General features: G+C 45.4%; 2 protein-coding genes across 2 annotated transcripts; both read left to right on the forward strand.

The window, feature by feature from the left end:
- Positions 1-1,046: 1,046 nt before the first annotated feature.
- LOC139046814 (uncharacterized) lies at positions 1,047-5,107 on the forward strand. The gene is made up of 2 exons (XM_070520726.1): positions 1,047-1,582; positions 3,763-5,107. Exons 1-2 carry the CDS (start codon positions 1,289-1,291, stop codon positions 4,879-4,881), a joined length of 1,413 nt encoding a protein of 470 aa, XP_070376827.1. The 5' UTR covers positions 1,047-1,288; the 3' UTR covers positions 4,882-5,107.
- A 4,507-nt stretch (positions 5,108-9,614) lies between these two features.
- LOC139046815 (uncharacterized) lies at positions 9,615-18,359 on the forward strand. Its single transcript, XM_070520727.1, has 2 exons — positions 9,615-10,153; positions 17,014-18,359. The coding sequence occupies exons 1-2, from the start codon at positions 9,860-9,862 to the stop codon at positions 18,130-18,132; spliced, it is 1,413 nt and encodes a 470-aa protein (XP_070376828.1). The 5' UTR covers positions 9,615-9,859; the 3' UTR covers positions 18,133-18,359.
- Positions 18,360-21,357: the final 2,998 nt, after the last annotated feature.

Here is a 21,357-nt window from a genome sequence, read left to right on the forward strand (position 1 = left end):
CTTGAAAACCTACAAGAAAATGCAACTGAACGGTACCGCGTTCAGCGCAACGTTGAAACTTCGGGTACTATGCTGTCTTGTCATTTGCCCTTGCCGAGGTTGAAATAATTCAAGCTGCTCCGTAAGCGCGATTTTTGCATGCTACTCAACAAAAGAAAATTGTGGCAACCTCGTCGTCTGCTGGGGATCGCACACCTCTTAGCACTGACAACTCGCAAAGGCGTACGAAGCAAACGTGAAAATGCACTTCATTTGCTGTGTAGCGTGTCAACAAACGCATAGCAATCGGAGAATGCAATCTGCGGTACAAGTTTTTTATTCTCCCTTCGCGTACGTACCGAATTCGACGATCTACGTCTCCGCGCATTGCACTTGTCGGGCGAGACGCCATTTTGCAAAACAAACCGGCGAAATAGCTCCGTTGACAGCTCTCCGCGCAATTTCGACGGAAAATCGCAGCGATCGGTGCGACGGTGCGACTGTGCGACCAACCGGTTGGTCGCAGCCGAAAATGGGGGGGTCGACACGGCGACTGCGATTTTCATCGCGAACGACGGAAATCGCACTTCCGGTTGCGACGAAAATCGCATCATGTGAAACAGGCTTAAGATTTGTCTGCAGCCGCCATCTGCAAGAACCAATGTCGCCTATAATTTCATGCGTCCACATCGTATATACGAAGTAACTTACGCCGACCTTCACGCATCTCGCTTGTGCGGTGCTTTTCGTTTGCGGAATGCACCTAGCAGTCACTTCCGATTCGTGCGAGTTCAGCAGTTCCCTCACGTGCTCCGCTTCAAATAGACGGCAAATTCTTTCTATGGAAAAAGCTGTCCAGATCTTGTAATTCCCGAAACCCGGCTAAAATTAATATCAGCACGCTGTTTCGCGCCATCACTACCGTTTGGCAGAGTGACAAACACACAGCGCAGGCTGGTGACGCCATCAGTAGTCCTACTGCATTTGAGCAGCTATTCGTCAGATGGCGCTAGGGGTCCGGTAGACAGGGCACCGCCTAGCACTTGCAACGTGCCGCTGCTGCGGAATCGGCGGGAGATACAACTGCTGTCGCCGACGGTAACGACGCTATTGTTCCTCGCCGCATTCCGGAGGCGATAACAGCGATAAGAGTTCGCCATTCTACGCGATAGCGCGTGCAGGACCCATTTTATCTCACGTTGACGCCGATCTAGGCAAAGTGTCTTACACCACTGAGTAGCGACAAGCTCGGTAAAAGAAGCCACCACGCTCTTGTGCGAGCATAGCATTCGTGCCCGAAGACACCGCCATGCCGGATCACGGACGAGGACGGGTGCACCGTTTTCGCGACCACGTCGTCTCCGGCGTCAACTGGCGACCGACGCGGTTCGTCGACGAGGTCCGCAGTTCACGTGTGTGCGGCCTCTGCCGCATGATCCCAAAACGGACGGTGGTGTTACCGTGCGGTCACGCTCTCTGCGAATCTTGCCACGCAGCCAACCTCGAAGGGGGCGTCGGACAGTGTCCACTGGATCAAGTGCAATTCGAAGAAGCGGAGTGCTTCGGTTATGACTTGCCTACAAGGATAGCGAATACCTTGAAGGTGAGCAGAAATAAAATAATTTCTGACGTTATCCGTTTAAGGTGGAGGGGGGGGATTCGGAATTAGCATTTGTTGCGCCACTTCTTATCTACGTGCGTAACTTATCTACGTGCGTGGGACGTTGGCGAGTGTCAGTTGGATCAAGTGCAATTCGAAGGAGCGGAATGCGTGGGTTGCGAATTCCCTACCAGAATAGCGAACGCCGTCCAGGTAAGGAGGAAAGAAACAATTTCTGTCACTTCTTTCTTTTGTTCAGGGGGGGGGGGGGGGGAGGCAATTATGCATTAGTATTCCCATAATTCCGCTGCGGCATATGTGCACGCCTAACGATTAGAGTGCCCGGCACTTTTACCATTCCCGAACAGTAATACGCAAATTCACCCTAACCAAATGTTACTCTTTAGCGTCTATCAAAACTAACACAATAGAGCAACACAAATTGACTGTAGGGAAAAGAGGGGGAAGGCGAGAGATGGAAATTCAAAACGACAATCAAAAGGAGAACAATAATAATATAATATATATAATATTTGAGGTTTTACGTGCCAAAACCACTTTCCGATTATGAGGCACGCCGTAGTGGAGGACTCCGGAAATTTTGACCACCTGGGGTTCTTTAACGTGCGCCTAAATCTAAGCACACGGGTGTTTTCGCATTTCGCCCCCATCGAAATGCGGCCGCCGTGGCCGGGATTCCATCCCGCGACCAGGTGCTCAGCAGCCCAACACCATAGCCACTGAGCAACCACGGCGTGTAAAAGGAGAACAAGGAGAAAGCAGGAGCAAACGTTTCGACAAGTGGACTCGTCTTCTTCAAGGCCACCTATGCTTTTCCCGCCACCGTATATGTAGATGGGGTTCAGACAAGGGGGAGAGGCCGTAAGGCGGGCGGGTGCGACAACGAGCGCAGGTGTGTTAGCGTGTGGAATTGAGAATGATGGAGTGCTGTGCACAAGGCCAGGCGCCCCGTCGTCTGCCCATCACGTATAGACGCCCGCGTGTTAGCCGGCGTGTCAACGGCGTCTGACACGCCATCTGGAAAAAAAAATAAAGGAAGGAAAATGGAAAGAAAGAAACACGCTAAGAAACCAAACTCAGTGTTGTTGCATATAGCTTCAAATTTAGCCTACCGGATATATTCTAAACATCATTTGAAACGTTTATGCCTGTTGGTTGCAATGTCTCTAACTTATGGATACGGTATCATCCTCTGTATTTTCTTTCTCGTTCCCAACTATAACGTTGGCTTCTCCTTTCACCTAGTTTTTGTTTTGCTCATCATCACAAACTGACTGTAGCCTCATATGAAATATTCTTTTGGAACTCCGTATTTACTTATTTCTTAGTGTACAGGTAAGAGAGAAATAACAAAAAGGCAATACATTGAAATGTGCCACGTCACACTGACGTTTTGGGCTTGTCGTTTCCGCGTTAAGTTCAAAGGGAAACTGGTAATAATTAATCACTTCAGTGACAATTCAGTGATAATTCAGTGATAGTTAATCACTTTCTATGCAAACATTATTCTTCTTTCCATTGAAATTTGCACTGAAACTTCAGAAAACGAGGTTGGGTACCACTACAAAATAAATTCACTAGTTATTCTTCTAGAAGATGGTGTTGCTCCTCAAAAAGTACCATTTCAGCAAAATTTTACTTTTAGACAATATTCCTCAATCTCAACTACTCCCCCACTCCCTCGCAACCGCCCTATAACAGCTATCTTTGCCCGTAGTGGGTAACAGCATCTATTTGAGGAGCTAGTGAAAAGGAGATGGCGGTCTCCACTGCACAAGAATGCTGCTGTACTCGTAGGTAAGTTTGGAGCTGGAAGAATAGTTGAAAAGTGGGCGTACTTTTCCTCGATTCTCGCTTACCAAGGCTGAATCTTGTGTGAGAGTAGTTGTCTTGCTATTTAGAAACATAATTAAGTGATTCATGTTGACCTAGTATTCGTGTTTGATGCATCTTTAATGTTTAGACAGCGACAGATACTGCTTGTTGATTTTTAGCATATTTGCTTCCCCAAAGAATCTTGCGATAACGCCGGTTCACACCGTAATTCATGTAAAGATATGTTCTACAAGTTAGGCCTAGGTATAGTAGTCGCCTTTAGTAAAAATAGTTTGTCGGCCAAAAATTTTAATGTGGGTTATTTATATATTTTATTTCCTCTTAAGGTGTACTGCTGGAACGAAGCGCACGGCTGCGAGTACACGGGCACCGTGGACCGCATGCTGGAACACTACGAGAACGACTGCACATTCCACACCGTGGAGTGTGTGCGATGCGGTGAGGCAGTCCAGCACAGAGACCTGCCAACGCACTACGCGGCCGGATGCAGTGCCGGCGTTTCTACTGCGATCACAGAGTCCTCGCAACCTACAGCAGTGACACTCGAAGACTTGAACGCTTCCCTTGAACACGTGAAGGCGATGCTGGGATGCCTCAACCACGACCAGCTGCTTCCTGTAATTCAGACGAAGATGAATGAGCTGACAGAGCGAGCTCGATACCAGGAAGCCAGCTTCGCTGAGCTCACTCGCGAGGTCAGAGCATGCGAGCAGAATTTAAAGGCCGAGATGGAACAAATCACCGCCACGACTTCATCGACCGTGTCCCATCAACTCACATCTCAACAAAATCCATTGGAGGAAGTCAGCACGTCGACGTCGCTGTCGCTGCACACGGGACAGGATCTGATACTTCGAAAGTTGGAACGTTTAGGGCACCTGGAAAACTGGCGGAAAACTTCCCCGGAGCCTGATTGCGGCCGTGTCATTGTTCGTTGTGAGGCTTTCTACGGCAGACTTTCGCATTTGACCAGTGCGCTGTCGACAAGCGCGCAAGTTAAAGGAGAGCGGGTGGTCAATTATGTGCTGACAGTGGAAAATTGTGAGGAAATCATTCAGTGGCAGGGAGAAAGAAAAAAGTTTGGCGAGAATACGAATTGGCTCACGATGGACACGTACTTCACGACTGCCGTTTGGAAGAACGGCACTTCTACCCTCTCTCTGGAGATCGAGTTTAACGGGGCGCTGGCGGACTCTCAGTGTTGGCCGCCTTTCTGGAGAGTTAGCGCGGAGCATCCAGCAACATCCAAAAAACGCTGGTTGACTCCCGGTGCCAAGCATTGTTACTGCAAGCGCCTTGATCCCTCACTGCCACACTTCCACCTCAAATTTACTGCAGACATTGCCTCGATGGAAAATGACGGCTACCTCCGAGATGGAAAGATGGCGTTCCTTATCTGGCTAAGCAGTAAAGAAACGGAGGGTAGCATCAGAAGAGCACCCTAACGTTCGTCGTCGCAGAATGTGTACGGCACCGGAGAATCCTCCTCGCCACTTCAGAAAATGTGTCAAAGGAGCTTAGCGAATTTTCGATCTCCTTTCTCCTAAATAAAGCGAGCTCTGCGACATTTCTTTTCTAAAATTTGCTATCCTTTGTAACTGTCAACCTATTGTTTTCTTACTCTACTGGCCGTTCATTTTGTTTATTTCTTGTGCTAATACAATCGTTGTTCCGAAATCTTGTGCTCCTCGAGTGGTTTCTGGCCTTATGACATTCACCCCGATATTTTTCTCTCGATTATTGCCGTGCGCGTTGATTATTGCCGTGCGCGATTATTGCCGTACCACGCGTTGTCCCGTGTCCGAAATACGCGGCCAATGTTAATGCACTGCAATGAATTTATTTATTTATTTATTTATTTATTTATTTATTTATTTATTTATTTATTCTTCAAGGCCGGAAGGCGTTACAGAAGGGAGTAGAACAAAATACAGAGCATGTGCAGATAACAGGCTATAACAAAAATAAATTTGAAACTACGGATTAACAAAAGTATTCTTCAATAGTCGTTATAAAACCAGATGTATCGGTTATGTAAACAATTCAGGCGGTAGATGATCCGATTCATTGGTAGCTTTAGGCAAAAATGAATTTAAAAAAAATAGGTTCGTGCGAGAGTGTGGATCGCCCAATTTATGGTGATGGTCAGTGCGAGATTATATGTATGCAGGTCCGGACAAAATTTCACTTTTTAATTCTGGATTCTAATAATAAATTTTCTGCAGCAGTGATAAGCGTGCTAACTTCCCTAACTTCCTACGGCATGAGAGGAGAGGGAGGTTTAACGTAGCCTTCATAGATGTTACGCTTGATGTCTGAGAATAGTCAGTAACAATCAAACGTTCGCTACGATGTTGTATTGACTCTATTGCATTTGTTAAGTAATCCAAGCCAGGGTGCCACACAGAACAGGTATATACAAGCTTAGGACGTATTAGTGTTTTGTATAGAAGTGGCTTTAAGTTAGCGGGTGCCATAGAGAAATTGCGACGGAAGTAACCAAGCGTACGTTTAGCATTGTTAGTGATGTGGTTTGTGTGTGTGCCAGGAAAAATTAGATGTTATGCGGAAGCCTTAGTATTTATAGGAACTGACTTCTTCGAGTACAGAGTTCATCAAGTGATAGTTGGATAGGTTAGACGAAGCAGTATTGCGCGATATCCTCATTAGTTTGCACTTCTGGCTGTTAAGTCGCATTTTCCAAGTGTTGGACCATTTAGTTACCTTGTCTAGATGAGATTGCGGTGTTAAAGTGTCAGAATTTGATGAAATTACTCTGTAAATAACCCAATCGTCTGCAAATAACCTTACGCAGCACGCTACACAGTTAGGCAAATCATTAATATATAATGAGAAAAAGGAAGCAGGGCAAAGCGAAGAGTCGAAATTGTTAGCTGAGACAAATTGTGTTCTTTTGGATAACAAGTTTAATTCATGAGATAATATTACGGTCATTGTTGAGTGTATTTAATTTTAGACAAAGTAATTGGTGAGAGACGAGATCAAATGCTTTAGAAAAGTCTAATAAGATGGTGTCAATGTGAAATCCATTATCCAATGTTGCACCGATTTATTTATTTACAATATCCCTAAAGGCCTTCGAAGGAGGGTATTTCATGGGGGAGGGGGGGGCGACAAGAAAAAGCACAAGTGTACATTCAGGTACAGCATACATAGAAAAAAACATTTACAAGATATTTTTACCGCTCAACATGGCAGTGTAGTTATCGTATTGAAAAAAAAAACGTCGTACATATGAACATCAGGAGCAAGCATTAACTCACAAAGCATCAAAAATATCGGGGAAACACACTTAATAAGAATACACAACATTTTTTAACAGCACGTCACAGTAGTGCAAATTATTTCCTTAAATTTGGGTATGTCAGTTTCCATGGCTGGGTATGAGTGTATATCGTTCCAATCAATTATAGTGCGTGGTACGAAGGATTGAGCGAAAGTTGACGATCGACAAAAAATGCGTTTCGCTTTATTAGGGTGATCGCGGCGAGGAAAGATAATCGGCGGTGGTTGAAAAAAAAAACACTAGAAAGTAAGGAGTGGTGGAAAATATTATGAAATATTGATAAGCGAGAGTGTTTGCGACGAAGGCTCAAGGGTTGCAAATCGGCACGTTTCTTTAAAGATGTATAACGCTGGTAAATGTTGCATAATCTGAAAAAATAAATCGAGCACCACGGTTCTGCAGGGTTTCAAGGTTAGAGGCTAGATATACCTGATGGGGATCCCAAATTGCCGCAGCATGTTCAATTTTCGGGCGAATCATTGTGATATGTGCCTGTTTTACTTACGAGTGGTGGCGCTTGCTTGAGGGTTCGATTAAGTATTCCAAGAGTGCGGTTAGCAGCTGACTCCACGATTAAATTGATATGGTGATGCCACGTTAGGTCAGACTGCAAATGAAGGCCAAGATATTTGTAGGAAGTGGAAGACTCAATCGTGCTGTTAATAATGAAGTAAGTATTGTAAATTCAAGACTATCGGCCGTTAAATGTCATTACCTTCGTTTTAGAGATATTAAGCGACATTAGCCATTAGGAGCACCATAAGGTAATTGCATCAAGCTCAGATCATAGAGAAAGAAATTCAACAAAAGGGGACACACTTCAAAAACTGGCAACAGGAAACACGTCACGCCTAGTTTCAAGAACGTCCGCTAGTTGACGCGAGCATCAGAGAAAAAGAATGTAAAATAAACTTCCAGACAACGTTTTATTTCTTTTATTCCTTCCCACTAAAAGTGAAAAAGTTTTGCGTGTAAATGAACTTATACTTTGCAACTTTTTGTTGCGTTGCCTAGCAACAAGCTAGCGGCACGCCAGATGCGCGTGCATACGTCATGTGCTGCAGACAAGCCGCTGGAGTGAGCGAGGACGGTCGTACGTGCGAAACTCGCGTGCTCGGCGACCCGTCTGTTTTGGATATAGCCCATTTTTTGGGGGCTCCCGGCCCTCTCTATGCTTGCGTATCGTCTGCATTTCGACACGGCACCACTGCACTACTGGACTACGGCAAGGTGAGAAATTGTGTTTGACAGTGTGCGGCGCTTTTTAAGCATTTAGGCTTAGTTCGAGTGGCGCAGTTAGCGAACAACAGCTCCGCCGTCCTGGCGCAGTTAATTTGAGTTAATGCCTCGTCCTGGGAGATGTTTGCGACGCTTTCTATGGGCCCCAACATTACTGTAACTTATTTCGGTAGTTTTTGGGCACGCTTGCCGCGCCCGGCTTATTGACGCAGTAAGCGAAAACCGGCTCGGCCGTGCGACGCATTTGCGCGTGTACATGCGCGTACTACGTCGTAGCGCCTAAGACAAGTTTTCGCGCATTCTGTGGCCCCCAACATTATTGTAACTAACGTCGTTATATTTGGGGTAGTTTAGAAGCACGGTTGCCGCGCACGGCTTATTGACGCAGTTAGCGAAAAGAGCAGCTCGGCTGTGTGCCGCAGTTCGTTTAGCCTGTACTGAATGTTACTGGTAAAGTTCGTGACGCATTCTCTGACCCGAAAAAGTATTGTAATTTATTTGGTAACTTTTTGGGATATCTTGAGGCTTTCTCGCCGCGCCTGGCGTTGTGAAGGTGTTAGCAAAAAAGCAAGCCGGCCGTAGTGATTAGTTTTGCGTGTACTGAATTTTAGTGGGACAAGTTTGTGACGCATTTTATAGCCCTGCAACAACATATACATTATTTCGGTACTCACGCTCCTCGAAAATGTGACGAGCGATTGCCGAGAGTGATAACACGGTAGTGTTGCATGCGCTGGCAGGACGCGTAAAAGATAACACGGAGGAGCTCAAGAACATGGCATTTACGTATTCTGAGCGACTGAAAACAGGCTTTGCACCCACGAGTCTGACTTGAGTGCGATTAGAAGGCATTCTGCGAGCGTGTAACATGGTCTGACTGAGCCTGTGTTGTAGCCACCTTTGTGTACTTGGCGTACCATCGTGTCGGCCGAGGCCAAGTTTTTTTGGAAACGCGCAGTCACCCGTGTATTTGTGCACTTGAAGTGCAGGAAATAATGCCCGGGAAAGGAGGGGTGCTTGAATATCGGATGTTCAGATTTTATGACATTGTTTGGGAGGAGTCCTTGGTGCGAAATGTACGTAAAAGTGAATTTATCTGTAACGCCGCTCATTCACCACTTACGCACGTTTCGCCTCACACGAAATACTCCTGTTAGGTCAATATACCAAAATAATACATGCTTGTAATGTACTTTCTTTCAGCTGATGGCATCCGGTGGAGCTTCGTACGGCACCTGGTGCCACAACTTAGGATGAATGCAGAAGCCCGGAACGAGCATTAATATAGAGAAAAATAAACATTTCATCATTTCAGAAGACGTCTTTCGTTGTCTTTATGAAATTGCACCTGACAGATTCGGTGCAGTCTTGTAAAGGTCAATCGCAATCATTTCTACATAACAATGAAACGATTCCACGCCAAGGCCACGCGTGGTTCAGCAGAAGCGAAAAACAAAAAAAAATGAATGCCGCGCCAAGCAGCGGAGCCGGCGCGGCGTGTAACAACTGGTGTTCAAAACGCGCGCGCCCAAACCGAAACCGGAAGGGGTCAACAACATCTGCTTGGTGTGCTACAGTCAATTCGGCCGCTGGGCTCTATGGGAGTGTCCGCTCTTGTTGAAATTTCTTTCTCTATGGTAGATCTGCGGAACGGCAGTCGCCAACGGTAACGAAGCAGTTGTTCCTCGTCGAGTCGTGGAGGCGATAACTGCGATAAGAGTTCGCCATTCTACGCGATAGCGCGTGCAGGGCTCGTTTTATCTCTCGTAGACGCTGATTTATGCAAAGTGTCTGACACCACCCAGCAGCGATAAGCTCGGCAAAGAAAGCCACCGCGCTTTCATGTGGGCGTAGCATTCGTGCCCGAAGACGACGCCATGCCGGATCGTGGACAGGGACGGGTGCACCGTTTTCGCGACCACGTCGTCGCTGGCGTCAACTGGCGACCGACGCGGTTCGTCGAGGAGGTCCCCAGTTCACGTTTGTGCGGCCTCTGCCGCATGATACCGAAGCGGACGGTGACGTTGCCGTGCTGGCACGCTCTGTGCCAATCTTGCCACGCAGCCAGTCTCGAAGGGGGCGCTGGCCAGTGTCCGTTGGATCAAGTGCAATTCGAAGAAGCGGAGTGCGGGGGTTGCGAATTCCCTACCAGAACAGCGAACACCGTGAAGGTGAGGAGGAAAGAAACAATTTCTGTCACTTCTTTCGTTATCTTTTTTTTTGGGGGGGGGAGGCAATTCTGCTTTAGCATTCCCATAATTCCGCTGCGGCATACGTGCACGCCCATCGATTAGAGTGCCCCTTTCACCATTGCCGAACAGTATTACACAAATTCACCCTCACCAAATGTTACTCTTTAGCGTTTATCAAAACTAACACAAATTGACTGTAGAGAAACACGGGGAAGGCGGGAGATGGAAATTCAAGACGATGATCAAATCGAGAACAAGATGAAATGAAATTGTTTATTTGCCATCCTGTACATCAGGCACGTACCCAGGGGGGGGCCCGGGGGGGCCCGGGCCCCCCCCGAAATCAAATGGCATAGCCCCCCCCCCCCCCCTCCCCACCCACGCCACCACTCCTCACACATTCCTAAAGCGCCGCCAGATCAATGTTGAGACTTCGCAGCTGTTCATCGGTCAGCATTATGCTGCCTTTTTCACTCCTTTTAGATGGCGGTAGTTAACGGCATCTCTTGTAATGTGAAGGACAGTTTTCTCGTAGATTCCGCACCCGCGCGATTAACTCGAGATGCGTTCAGTTGTCACCATCTATTCAACCGTCACGAGCATAGCTGTTGCTTTTGTTAGTTCAACCTTCTTTGTTCAGGCTGATCCTGGGACCAGGAGAGGGATGCGGCTGTTGCTCAGCTGGTCTGTCTGTACTCTCATAGAACGAGTTGCGGCCGGAGAAAACGCCAATTGCGTTTAACGTATCCCTTTGCTTCATTGTTTCCTTGAGTTACGGCTCGCCGCGACGCTGACAGATGTCCGGAACCATAAACACGTGATATGGGTTAGATAAGGTGGGAAATAAAATAATGTGAAAGAGCGTCCATCTTGAAAAAACCCTGCAATAACAATTAAACCCATAAGCAAGATGACTGTCGCCCGTTACCTCGTCTGTTTTTCCCTAACTGTATAGCACTTTTCGTGGAAAATTGGCAACTGGAAACAAAAATCGCAAGGAGTTGAGATATTTAGCGATCTACTAAGGGAGAGAGCCAAGGCAACAACCAAACTGCAAGCAAAAGCGAATAATAAAAAAGTTAACCGTTGTTTATGAGAACATTTATGGATCAACATCTTTTTATTTAAAAAAGAAGTAGAGAAATCGTCGCCGGAAGTGGAGAACAATTTGAATGACGCTTCTACAGTTACGGTCGAACCACCTCACGTAGCCACTTCTCTGCTGTGCTTATGTGGGTGTTTTTCTAACCCTTCGCAGTGAGCGCAGTGCGTCTAGAATCGCAGAGTCTTGCGCTCTACGCGGTTGTATGGGACTGGCGGCCGCGCAGCGTTACGCAATTCGCGGAACTGTCAAAACTGATCAACAAGGCGAAAATAACTGATATTCGAAACTATAACATAAAAAATACTGAAGAAGCCGTAAAAAATGAACGCAGCCTGAAATCAGTAAAAAAGAAACCTGGCATAGGACAAACCATGATGTATGCACTAAAATATACTAAGGATAATATCATCAGCAATCTCGAAGATATAGTAAAAGCAGCGGAAAAATTCTAAGCTGACCTGTATACAGTACCCAGAGGAGTCACGATAGTTCACTTAGAAACAGTAATGAACAGGATACGGAAACCCTCCTATATCTAGCAATGAGGTCAGAAGGGCCCTGCAAGACATGAAACGGTGAAGAGCGGGAGGATAAGGTGGAATAACAGTCGATTTAATCAAAGATGGAGGAGACATAATGCTTGGAAAACTGGCGGCTCTTTATACGAAGTGTCTATCGACTGCAAGGGTCCCAGAAAACTGGACGAATGCAGACATTATACTAATCCACAAAAAAGGAGACGTTAAAGAATTGAACAATTATGGGACCATTAGCTTGCTCCCAGTATTATATAAAATATTTACCAAAATAATCTCCAATAGAATAAGGTTAACACTGGATTTTGTCAACCAAGGGAACAGGCTGGCTTCAGGAAGAGATACTTTACAATGGATCGCATCCATGTCATCAACCAGGTTATCGCGAAATCTGCAGAGTACAATAAACCTCTCTATGTGGCTTATATATATTACGAAAAGGCATTTGATTCAGTAGAGATACCAGCAATCGTAGAGGCACTACGTAATCAAGGAGTACAGAACGCTTACGTAAAAAGCTTGGAAAATATTGCTACATGCGTGAGGTATTTGTTTGTTTGAACGAGGCGCGTAGGCGCCATCACCCCAGGAAAGAGGAGGAAGAACGAACTGGGCTCGCGCTGTGAATCTAACCGGTCAGCGCTGCAACCGTTGTTGTAAATATAATTTGTAAATAGTTTGTCGTCTTACTGAGTCGTCTTTCGCGTTAGAATATCTACGAGGTTCTACAGCTACCTTAATTCTACACAAGAAAAGCAGGGAGATACCGATAAAGGAAGGGGTCAGACAGGGAGACACAATTTCTCCAAAGCTATTTTCTGCGTGCCTAGAAGAATTCAAGCTATTAAACTAGGAAGGCTTAGGAGTAAAGATCGACGGCAAATATCTCAGCAACCTTCGGTTTCCCGATGACATTGTTCTATTCAACAACAATGCAGACGAGTTACAACAAATGATTGGAGACCTTAACAGAGATAGTGTAAGAGTGGGGTTGAATATTGTTATGCAGAAGATGAAGATAATGATAAATAGCCGGGCAAAGGAACAAGAGAGCAGGATGGCCAGTCGGCCACTAGAGACTGTGAAGGAGTACGTTTACCTAGGTCAATTAATCAGAGGGAACCCTGATCATGAGAAGGAAATTCACAGAAGAATAAAAATAGGTTGGATCGCATACGGCAGAGATTGCCAGCTCCTGGCTGGAAGCTTACCATTATTATTGAAAAATAAAGTGTGCAATCAGTGCATTTTGCCAGTGCAATATGTCCAGTGCCAATGCATTTTCCAGTGCATTGCCCAGTGCATTTTGCCAGTGCATATGGGGCAGAGACTTGAGAGCAAGTTAAGGACCACGCAAAGAGCGATCGAACGAAGATTGCTAGGCATAACGTTAAGAGAGAAAGAGAGTGGTTTGGATCAAAGAGCGAACGGGTATAGACAATATTCTAATTGACATCAAGAGGAAAAAATGTAGCTGGGCAGGTCATGTAATGCGCCGGTTAGATAACCGTTGGACCATTAGGGTTACAGAATGGGTACCAAGCGAAGGGAAACGCAATCGAGGACGACAAAACACTAGGTGGAGCGATGAAATTAGGAAATTCGCGGGCGCTAGTTGGGATCGGTTGGCGCAGGACAGGGGTAATTGGAGATCGCAGGGAGAGGCCTTCGTCCTGCAGTGGACCTAAATCATGATGATGATGATGATGATGATGATGGAGGTGGTGGCCCCCCCCCCCCGAAAAAAAATCCTGGGTACGTGCCTGCTGTACATTTACAGATGGAGGGACTGTAGATAAAAAGCTGTCCTTCAACAGCTTGACGTGTCCACAATCCCTGCTTCTGCAGGGAGGCAGCATAACATATGCGCACATACATGTACATACATATATGTAGCTGTGTACATAGCTGCAATGACATGTTACTCACTCACACTTTCATGTCAACAAAAGAATGCTACAACACAGATACATAACGCTACCAGATATTACATCGAAACCGCGTATACATCAGTTTCAGTTCCTTGGATGATGACGTGAAAAGATCAAATCGGACGGAATTATAGTAATTTAACAGTGTTGGTATTGTGTATTTAAGGCATTGTTTCCCATAGTTTGAACGTGGTGTTGGTACTAACCAATCCTCAAAATGTCTTGTAACGTAATTTGTAGATTTTCTCTGAAGTTGGGCTAGAGTACGCAGGTTGCTGATATTTCGATGGATTTCCAGTTTATATACATGACTCAGACGATATCTGTAGAGATTGTGAGCTGGGATCACACCAGAATTATTAAAGAGGGTTATTGTCGATGGTGTGTAGGAAGCGTTATATGCGTTGCGGAGATACTTCTTTTGTAACAGGTGAATATGTTCTAGATTGGTGGATGTTGTATTACCCCATACTAATTGGCAATAGTTTAAATGTGATTGGAAAAGTGAATTGTACAGCAAGAGTTTAATACGCGTGGAAAGAATGTATCTCATACGGCCTACTACACCAGTTATTGTACTTATTTTGCTTAGAACGTGTTTGACGTGATTGTCCCAAGACATGTTCGCTGAAAAGAAGACACCCAGACATTTGAAGGTCTCGACTATTTCAATAGTGTTTGAGTTTAATACAATGTCTTGATGGGGAGGTATTTGCTTGTTTTTCGGTCCGAATATAACTGCTTTTGTTTTGTTTGCATTTATCTTCATTAAATTCACTCTCGACCATTCCTCTAAGGATTTCATTGCATTGTTGCATTGTTCTATAAGAACTTGAATATTATTACCAGTGAAGAAAATACTCGTGTCGTCCGCGTAGATAATAAACCTTGCCTGAGAGTTAGTATTGACGATATCATTCAGATATATATTAAAAAGCAAAGGCCCTAAAATACTTCCCTCTGGCACTCCACAATGGACAGCTCTAGCCTTACAAGTAAAGGCGTCGATTTTCACAATTTGTGTTCTCTCAGATAAGTAGGATTTGACAAGAGATAGTGCCTGTGCTCGTATTCCATAATAGTTTAATTTCTCCAATAAAATGTTATGATCAACTAAGTCAAAGGCCTTAGAAAAGTCTACGAAAATACCAACAACTATACCTTTGTTTTCAAACTCTGTTAATATATATTCTTTTTGCTCTACTAATGCTATCTCGACTGACTTTTTCTTACGAAAACCAAACTGGTGTGGTGTTAATAGGTTAATAGGTGAAAGCAGGAGCCAAGGTTTAGACAAGTGGACTCGTCTTCTTCAAGGCGCCCTATGCTTTCGCCGCCACCGTATACATAGGTGTAGTTCAAATAAATGGGAGAGGGCGTAAGGCGGGCGGGTTGTAAGATTCGTCGGACGGTCTCGCCGCTGCCACCATATGTTATAGTTGTCGGACGATCTACGAGCTGTAGGCCGATCTCACCGCTGCCATTCAGATGTAAGATATGGAAGTCGTAGCTGTAGGAAAGAGCTTGACTCTTCGTCGGGACTTAGGAGAGCAGGATTTATTTACATGTTATTTACAGTTGAACATGGGATACATCGACAGCATAGCGTGACTCCCAAATGGAGCCCGCAAGACGTGCATACAGCAAACAGCTTACGAGCACACAGCTCACGAGTACATTTCGAGAGCGACAACGAGCACACTCTAGCAGCCGACAATCGCTGCTTATAAGCACTCCGCTCGACGTCATAGTTGGACGTCATTGTAGATGACCCGCCCTTTTGGAGGAGGCGAGCTCTCGACTTGGAGGAGGTGGAGGGCTCACACACACGCACGTACACATAGGTGCAATGGTCCGGAGCCGACGTCAGAGGGGCTTCGTAGAACTCTGAGCCGACCGGGTAGCACATTGTCTTACGTCTTGGTCGGCGCGTGGGAAGGAGCCTTCGTCGGCGTTCCCGCGGCAACTCCCCCACTCATAGCAGAACAGGGGGGTGTTGCCGTGTTGCGCACAAAGCCTGCTTCGTCGAACTCGGAGCCGTCCCGTATGCCGCGCCCGGGTAGCACATTGTCTGCTGTCTCGAGAAGCGCATGGGGATGTTCCGCCAATTACCTCCCCTCGAGAACTCCCCTGAGCTGACCCCTCGTCACGTGGCTGCCGGTTATCCGCAGTTCTCTGAAGTGCGCCACCGTCCCGGTTGGATCGGAACACGTGCAGCGGGCTGAAATAGCTTCAGGCCGATCCTAACAGGGTGCGGCAACGAGCGAAGCTGTGTTAGCGTGAGGAATTGAGAATAAAGAAGTGCTGTGCACAAAGCCAGGGGCCCGGCCGTCTGCCAATCACGTGTCAATGGCCGCGTGTCAGCCGGCGTGTCCACGGCGTCTGACACGCTGGCTGGGAAAACAAGGAAAGGAAGGAAAGGGAGAAAAAGCGATAAGAAATCAAACTAAGTGTTGCTGCCTATAGCTTCAAGTTTAGCATCCCGGATGTATTCTAATGCTCCCTTTGAAACGTTTATGCCTGTTGGTTGCAATGTCTTGAACTTATGGATAAGGTATCATCCTCTATTTTCTTTCTCGTTCCCACCTATAACATTGGCGTCTGCTTTCATCTTGTTCTCGTTGGGCTCATCATCACAATCTCACTGTAGGCTCATGTGAAATATTCTGTTGGAACTGGGTATTTACTTATTTCATAGCGTACAGCTAACAAAGAAATAACAAAAAGGCAATACATTGAAATGTGTGACGTCACACTGACCTTTTGGGCTTGTCGTTTCTGCGTTAAATTCAAAGGCAAACTGGTAATAATTAATCACTTCAAGCGAGTGCAAGCGAATGATAATGCAAGCGAAAAGCACATGGCAGTCTCCAATGCACAAGAATGTTGCGTTCTTTCGTAGATGAGTTTGGCGCTGGAAGAATAGTTGAACAATGGGCGTATTTTTCCTCGATTCTCGCCTAGCAAGGTTGCTTCTTGTGCGAGAATAGCTGTCTTGCTATTTAGAAGCATAATTAAGTGATTCACTTTCACCTAGTATTCGTGTTTGATGGATCTGTGATGTTGAGACAGCGACAGATACTGCTTGTTGAGTTTGAGCATATTTGCTTCCCAAAAGACTCAGTCGATAACGCTGGCTCGAACCGTAATTCATGTAAAGATGTGTTCAAAAAGTTAGGGACAGGTATAGAAGGCGCCTTTAGTAAAAATAGTTTGTCGGCCAAAAATTTTAATGTGGGCTATTTATATATTTTATTTCCTCTTAAGGTGTACTGCTGGAACGAAGCGCACGGCTGCGAGTACACGGGCACCGTGGACCGCATGCTGGAACACTACGAGAACGAATGCACATTTCACACCGTGGACTGTTTGCGATGCGGCGAGGGAGTCCAGCACAGAGACCTGCCAACGCACTACGCGGCCGGATGCAGTGCTGGTGTTTTTATGGCGATCACAGAGTCCTCGCAACCTACAGCAGTGACACTCGAAGACTTGAACGCTGCCCTTGAGGACGTAAAGGCGATGCTGGGATGCCTCAACCACGACCAGTTGCTGCCAGTGATTCAGAGTCAGTTGAATGAGCTTCCAGAGCAAGCCAGAAACCAGGAAGCCAGGTTCACTCGCGAGCTTGGAGCGTGCGAGCGGAATTTAAAGGCCGAGATGGAACAAATCAGCGCCGCGATTTCCTCGACCGTATCCCACCAGCGGACGTCTCAGCAAACTCCAGTGGAAGAAGCCAGCACGTCGACGTCGCTGTCGTTGCGCTCGGAACAAGAAGATGAGATACGTCGAAAGTGTGAACAGTCAGCCCGCCTGGAACACTCGTGGCAAACTTCCCAGAAGCCTGATTTCGGCCGTGTCATTGCCCGTTGTGAGATTACGCGCAGTGACGTTCGGCATTTGCACAGTGCGCTGTCGCCACCCGAGATACTTAAACAATTTCCTCGCCAGGTATATTGGCTGACCGTGGAAAACTTTACGAAAATCATTCAGCGCCAGGAAGGCTTCAAACAGTTCGCCGAGATTAGGGTGGAGCACATGGAGGACACGTACTTTACCATTGCCGCTTGCAAGTACGGCGGTTATGCAGCTGACCTCGGTCTGAAGATCCAGTTTAACGGGTTGCGGGTGGACTCTAAGTGTTGGCCGCCTTTCTGGACAGTGGACGCGCTGCATCCAGGACCATCCCTTCCACGTCCGTTGACTCCCGCTGCCGAGCGTTGTTACTGCAACCGCGATGACCCCTCATTGCTGCACTTCCACCTTGAATTTCGTGTAAACATTGCCTTGCTGGAAAATGACGGCTACCTCCGAGACGGAAAGATGGACTTCGAAATCAAGCTCAGCAAAAGTAAGCTGGACGGTGGGATCAGAGCACCACCCTAACGTTCGTCATCGCAGAATGTGCACTGCACCGGATAATCCTCCTCGCCACTTCACAAGATGTGTCACAGGAGCCTAATGGAATTTTCGGTCTCCTTTCTAGTAAATAAGGCGAGCTATGCGAAATTCCTTTTTTTAAATTTGCTATCCTTTGTAACTGTCAACCAATTGTTTTCTTACTCTACTGGCCGTTCATTTTGTTTATTTCTTGTGCTAATACAGTTTTTGTTCCGAAACGTTGTGTTTCTCGAGTGGTTTCTTACCTTACGGCGTTCACCCCGATACTTTTCTCTCGATTATTGCCGTGCGGCTGTTAAAGCAATTGATTTCAAGGCGACGTTCGTATTTGATACTACGCTGTAGTACCGCGTTGTCCCGTGTCCCCAATACGCGACCAATGTTTATGCGTCGCATCGCAATTTATTTATTTATTTATTTACTTATTTATTTATTTTACCTTAATTCAATCCCCGAAGGCGTAGAAGAAGGGAGTGGAATAAAATACATAGCATGTGCAGATATCAGAGTATAATATTTTTTTTTAAATTGAAAGTGCAGATTAACAAAAGTATTCTTCAATAGTAATTATAAAAGCAGACGTATCGGTTATGCTAACAATTGAGGGCGGCAGATGATTCCATTCATTGCTAGTTTTAGGAATAAATGAATAAAAAATTGGTTCGTGCGACTATGTGGAACGCCCAATTTATGGCGATGGTCAGTACGCGATGATATGTATGCAGGTTCGGACAAAAGTTCACTTTTTAATCCCGGATTGTTATAATAAATCTTTTGAAGCAGTGATAAGCGTGCTAACTTCCTACGGGATGAGAGGAGAAGGCAGATGTATCGGTTATGTTAACAATTGAGGCCGGCAGATGATTCCATTCAATGATATTTTTAGGAATAAATGAATAATAAAATAGGTTCGTGCGACAGTGTAGAACGCTCAACTCATGGCGATGGTCAGTACGAGATATGTATATGCAGGTCCGGAGAAAAGTTCACTTTTTAATTCCGGACTGTAATAAAACATTTTGTACAGCAGTGATAAGCGTGCTATCTTCCTTCCTATAGGATGAGAGGAGAGGGATGTTTAAAGTAGCCTTCATAGATGTTACGCTTGATGTCCGATAATTTAGTAAGAATGAAACGTGGGCTACGATGTTGTATAGACTATATTGCATTTGTTAAGTAATCCAAGCCAGGGTCCCATACAGAAGAGGCATATTCAAGCTCAGGACGTATTAGTGTTTTGTATAGAAGTATCTTTAAGTTAGCGGGTGCCGTAGAGAAATTGCGACGGAGGTAACCAAGCGTACGGTTAGCATTGTTAGTGATGAGGTTTATGTGTGTTTGCCAGGAAAAATTAGATGCTATGTGGACGCCTAAGTGTTCATAGGAACTGACTTCTTCGAGTACAGAGTCCTTCAAGTGATAGTTGAATAGGTTAGACGACGAGTATTGCGGGAAATGCTCATTAGTTCGCACATTTAGCTGTTAAGTCGTATTTTCCAAGTGTCGCACCAGTTGTCTAGATCACCACCTTGTCTAGATGAGATGGTAGTATAGAGTGTCAGAATTTGGAGAAATTGCTCTGTAAATGAAATAAACATCTGCAAATAACCTTATGGAGGACGCTACACAGTTAGGCAAGTCATTAATATAAATGAGAAAAAGCAGGGGTCCGAGAACAGAACCTTGCGGCACCCCGGAACTGACAGGACAAAGCAAAGAGTCGAAATTGTTGGCTGAGACAAATTGTGTTCTATTAGATAAGTGTTCATGAGATAATATTACGCTCAATGTTGAGTGTATTTAATTTTAGACAAAGTAATTCGTGAGAGACGAGATCAAATGCTTTAGAAAAGTCTATGAAGATGGCGTCAATGTTAAATCCATTATCCAGCGCGGCACCGATATCATGTTTAAATGAAATAAGTTGAGTATCGCAGGAAAGCGATTTATGGAACCCATGCTGACGAGGTGAAAAAAAAATGAATTTGTTTCTAAGAAGTTGATGAGATTAGAGTATACTATATGCTCTAAAATTTTGCATGGCACACTTGTTAGAGAAATCGGCCTGTCATTTAAAGGTGAATTCACGTCGCCAGACTAAAACAATGGAACCACCTTGCCGACTTCAAGATCCTTTGGTAAGGAGCACGACAGAATCGATGGCGAAAAGATGTTGCACAAAATTATGGATGAGTACACTTCGGTATTTTTCAAAAAAATTAGGATTAATATCGTCTATTCCTGACGATGACAGAATCTGTAACTTACGAATCAAGTTCACGACACCATCGTAATCGATTAACAAAAGCTCCATCCCAGCAAAATTCATCTTCACAACTTCAGGTAGAGAAGCACAGGGCAACACCTTATTCAAAAATGATTTAGAAAACACTTCATTGAGTAGATAATAACATTCTTCTTGCGGAACAACAGCACCATATACATCAGTTAAGGATATTGTGTTACATTCGAAACCCTTCACAGTTTTTCAAATTTTTTTTAGTATTTTCAGTCAGCAGAGATGGAAGTGTATTGTAAAAGAAAACGCGTTTAGCTTCTTTGACTGCGTTTTTAAAGAGTGAAGCAACCTGCTGATACACACGCCAGCTATCAGTTGTGTTCCGTTTTTTTAGTTTGGCCAGAGTCCTTCCATGTTTTTTCCCGCCGCTAGAGGCGCAACCGTGCATGAGAGGGCATGCGAACGCCGCTACCGCTGTGGTTGTGTGTGGGGCAGCCTCGGTATTCTAGCTTTCTCAACTTCCTCAACCATCCCTTTAGTTTCACGTAACTATTTTTAACATTGAATATATCTAAATTACTGCCTGAGCGTGTCTTCTGCGATGATATGAGCGCACGGGACGAAAAAAAAAAAAAAAGCCGCTCATAACATGGAGCTTGCGGCGGTCTCAGACCGAAAAAAAAGAAAGATCTGGAATTTTAAGAGCCAGAACCGCGATACGATTATGAGGCACGCCGTAGTGGGGGACTCGGGATTAGTTTTGACCACCTGGAATCCTTTAAAATGTACCTAAATTTAAATAAACGGGTATTTTGCATTTCGCCCCCGTCGAAGTGCGTCTGCTGTACATAGCCGGGCGGTCTCGGTCCGGATTTCTTCATCATCGCCGTTCGCCTCAACGCTTCGGTGGGCTCCGCTTTTTAATATTGGCCTTAAATTAAACACCGCGCATTCGCAACAAAACGCCAGTG

The sequence above is a fragment of the Dermacentor albipictus genome, chromosome 6 (assembly GCF_038994185.2).
Source record: "Dermacentor albipictus isolate Rhodes 1998 colony chromosome 6, USDA_Dalb.pri_finalv2, whole genome shotgun sequence".
NCBI lineage: Eukaryota > Metazoa > Arthropoda > Arachnida > Ixodida > Ixodidae > Dermacentor > Dermacentor albipictus.

Bases quoted from the DNA above. Each gene is read 5' to 3' on its own strand.
- LOC139046814 (XM_070520726.1), top strand. From the start codon at position 1,289: ATGCCGGATCACGGACGAGGACGGGTGCACCGTTTTCGCGACCACGTC. The intron at 1,583-3,762 runs GTGAGCAGAAAT...TTTCCTCTTAAG, and splicing joins GGATAGCGAATACCTTGAAG to GTGTACTGCTGGAACGAAGC.
- LOC139046815 (XM_070520727.1), top strand. From the start codon at position 9,860: ATGCCGGATCGTGGACAGGGACGGGTGCACCGTTTTCGCGACCACGTC. The intron at 10,154-17,013 runs GTGAGGAGGAAA...TTTCCTCTTAAG, and splicing joins GAACAGCGAACACCGTGAAG to GTGTACTGCTGGAACGAAGC.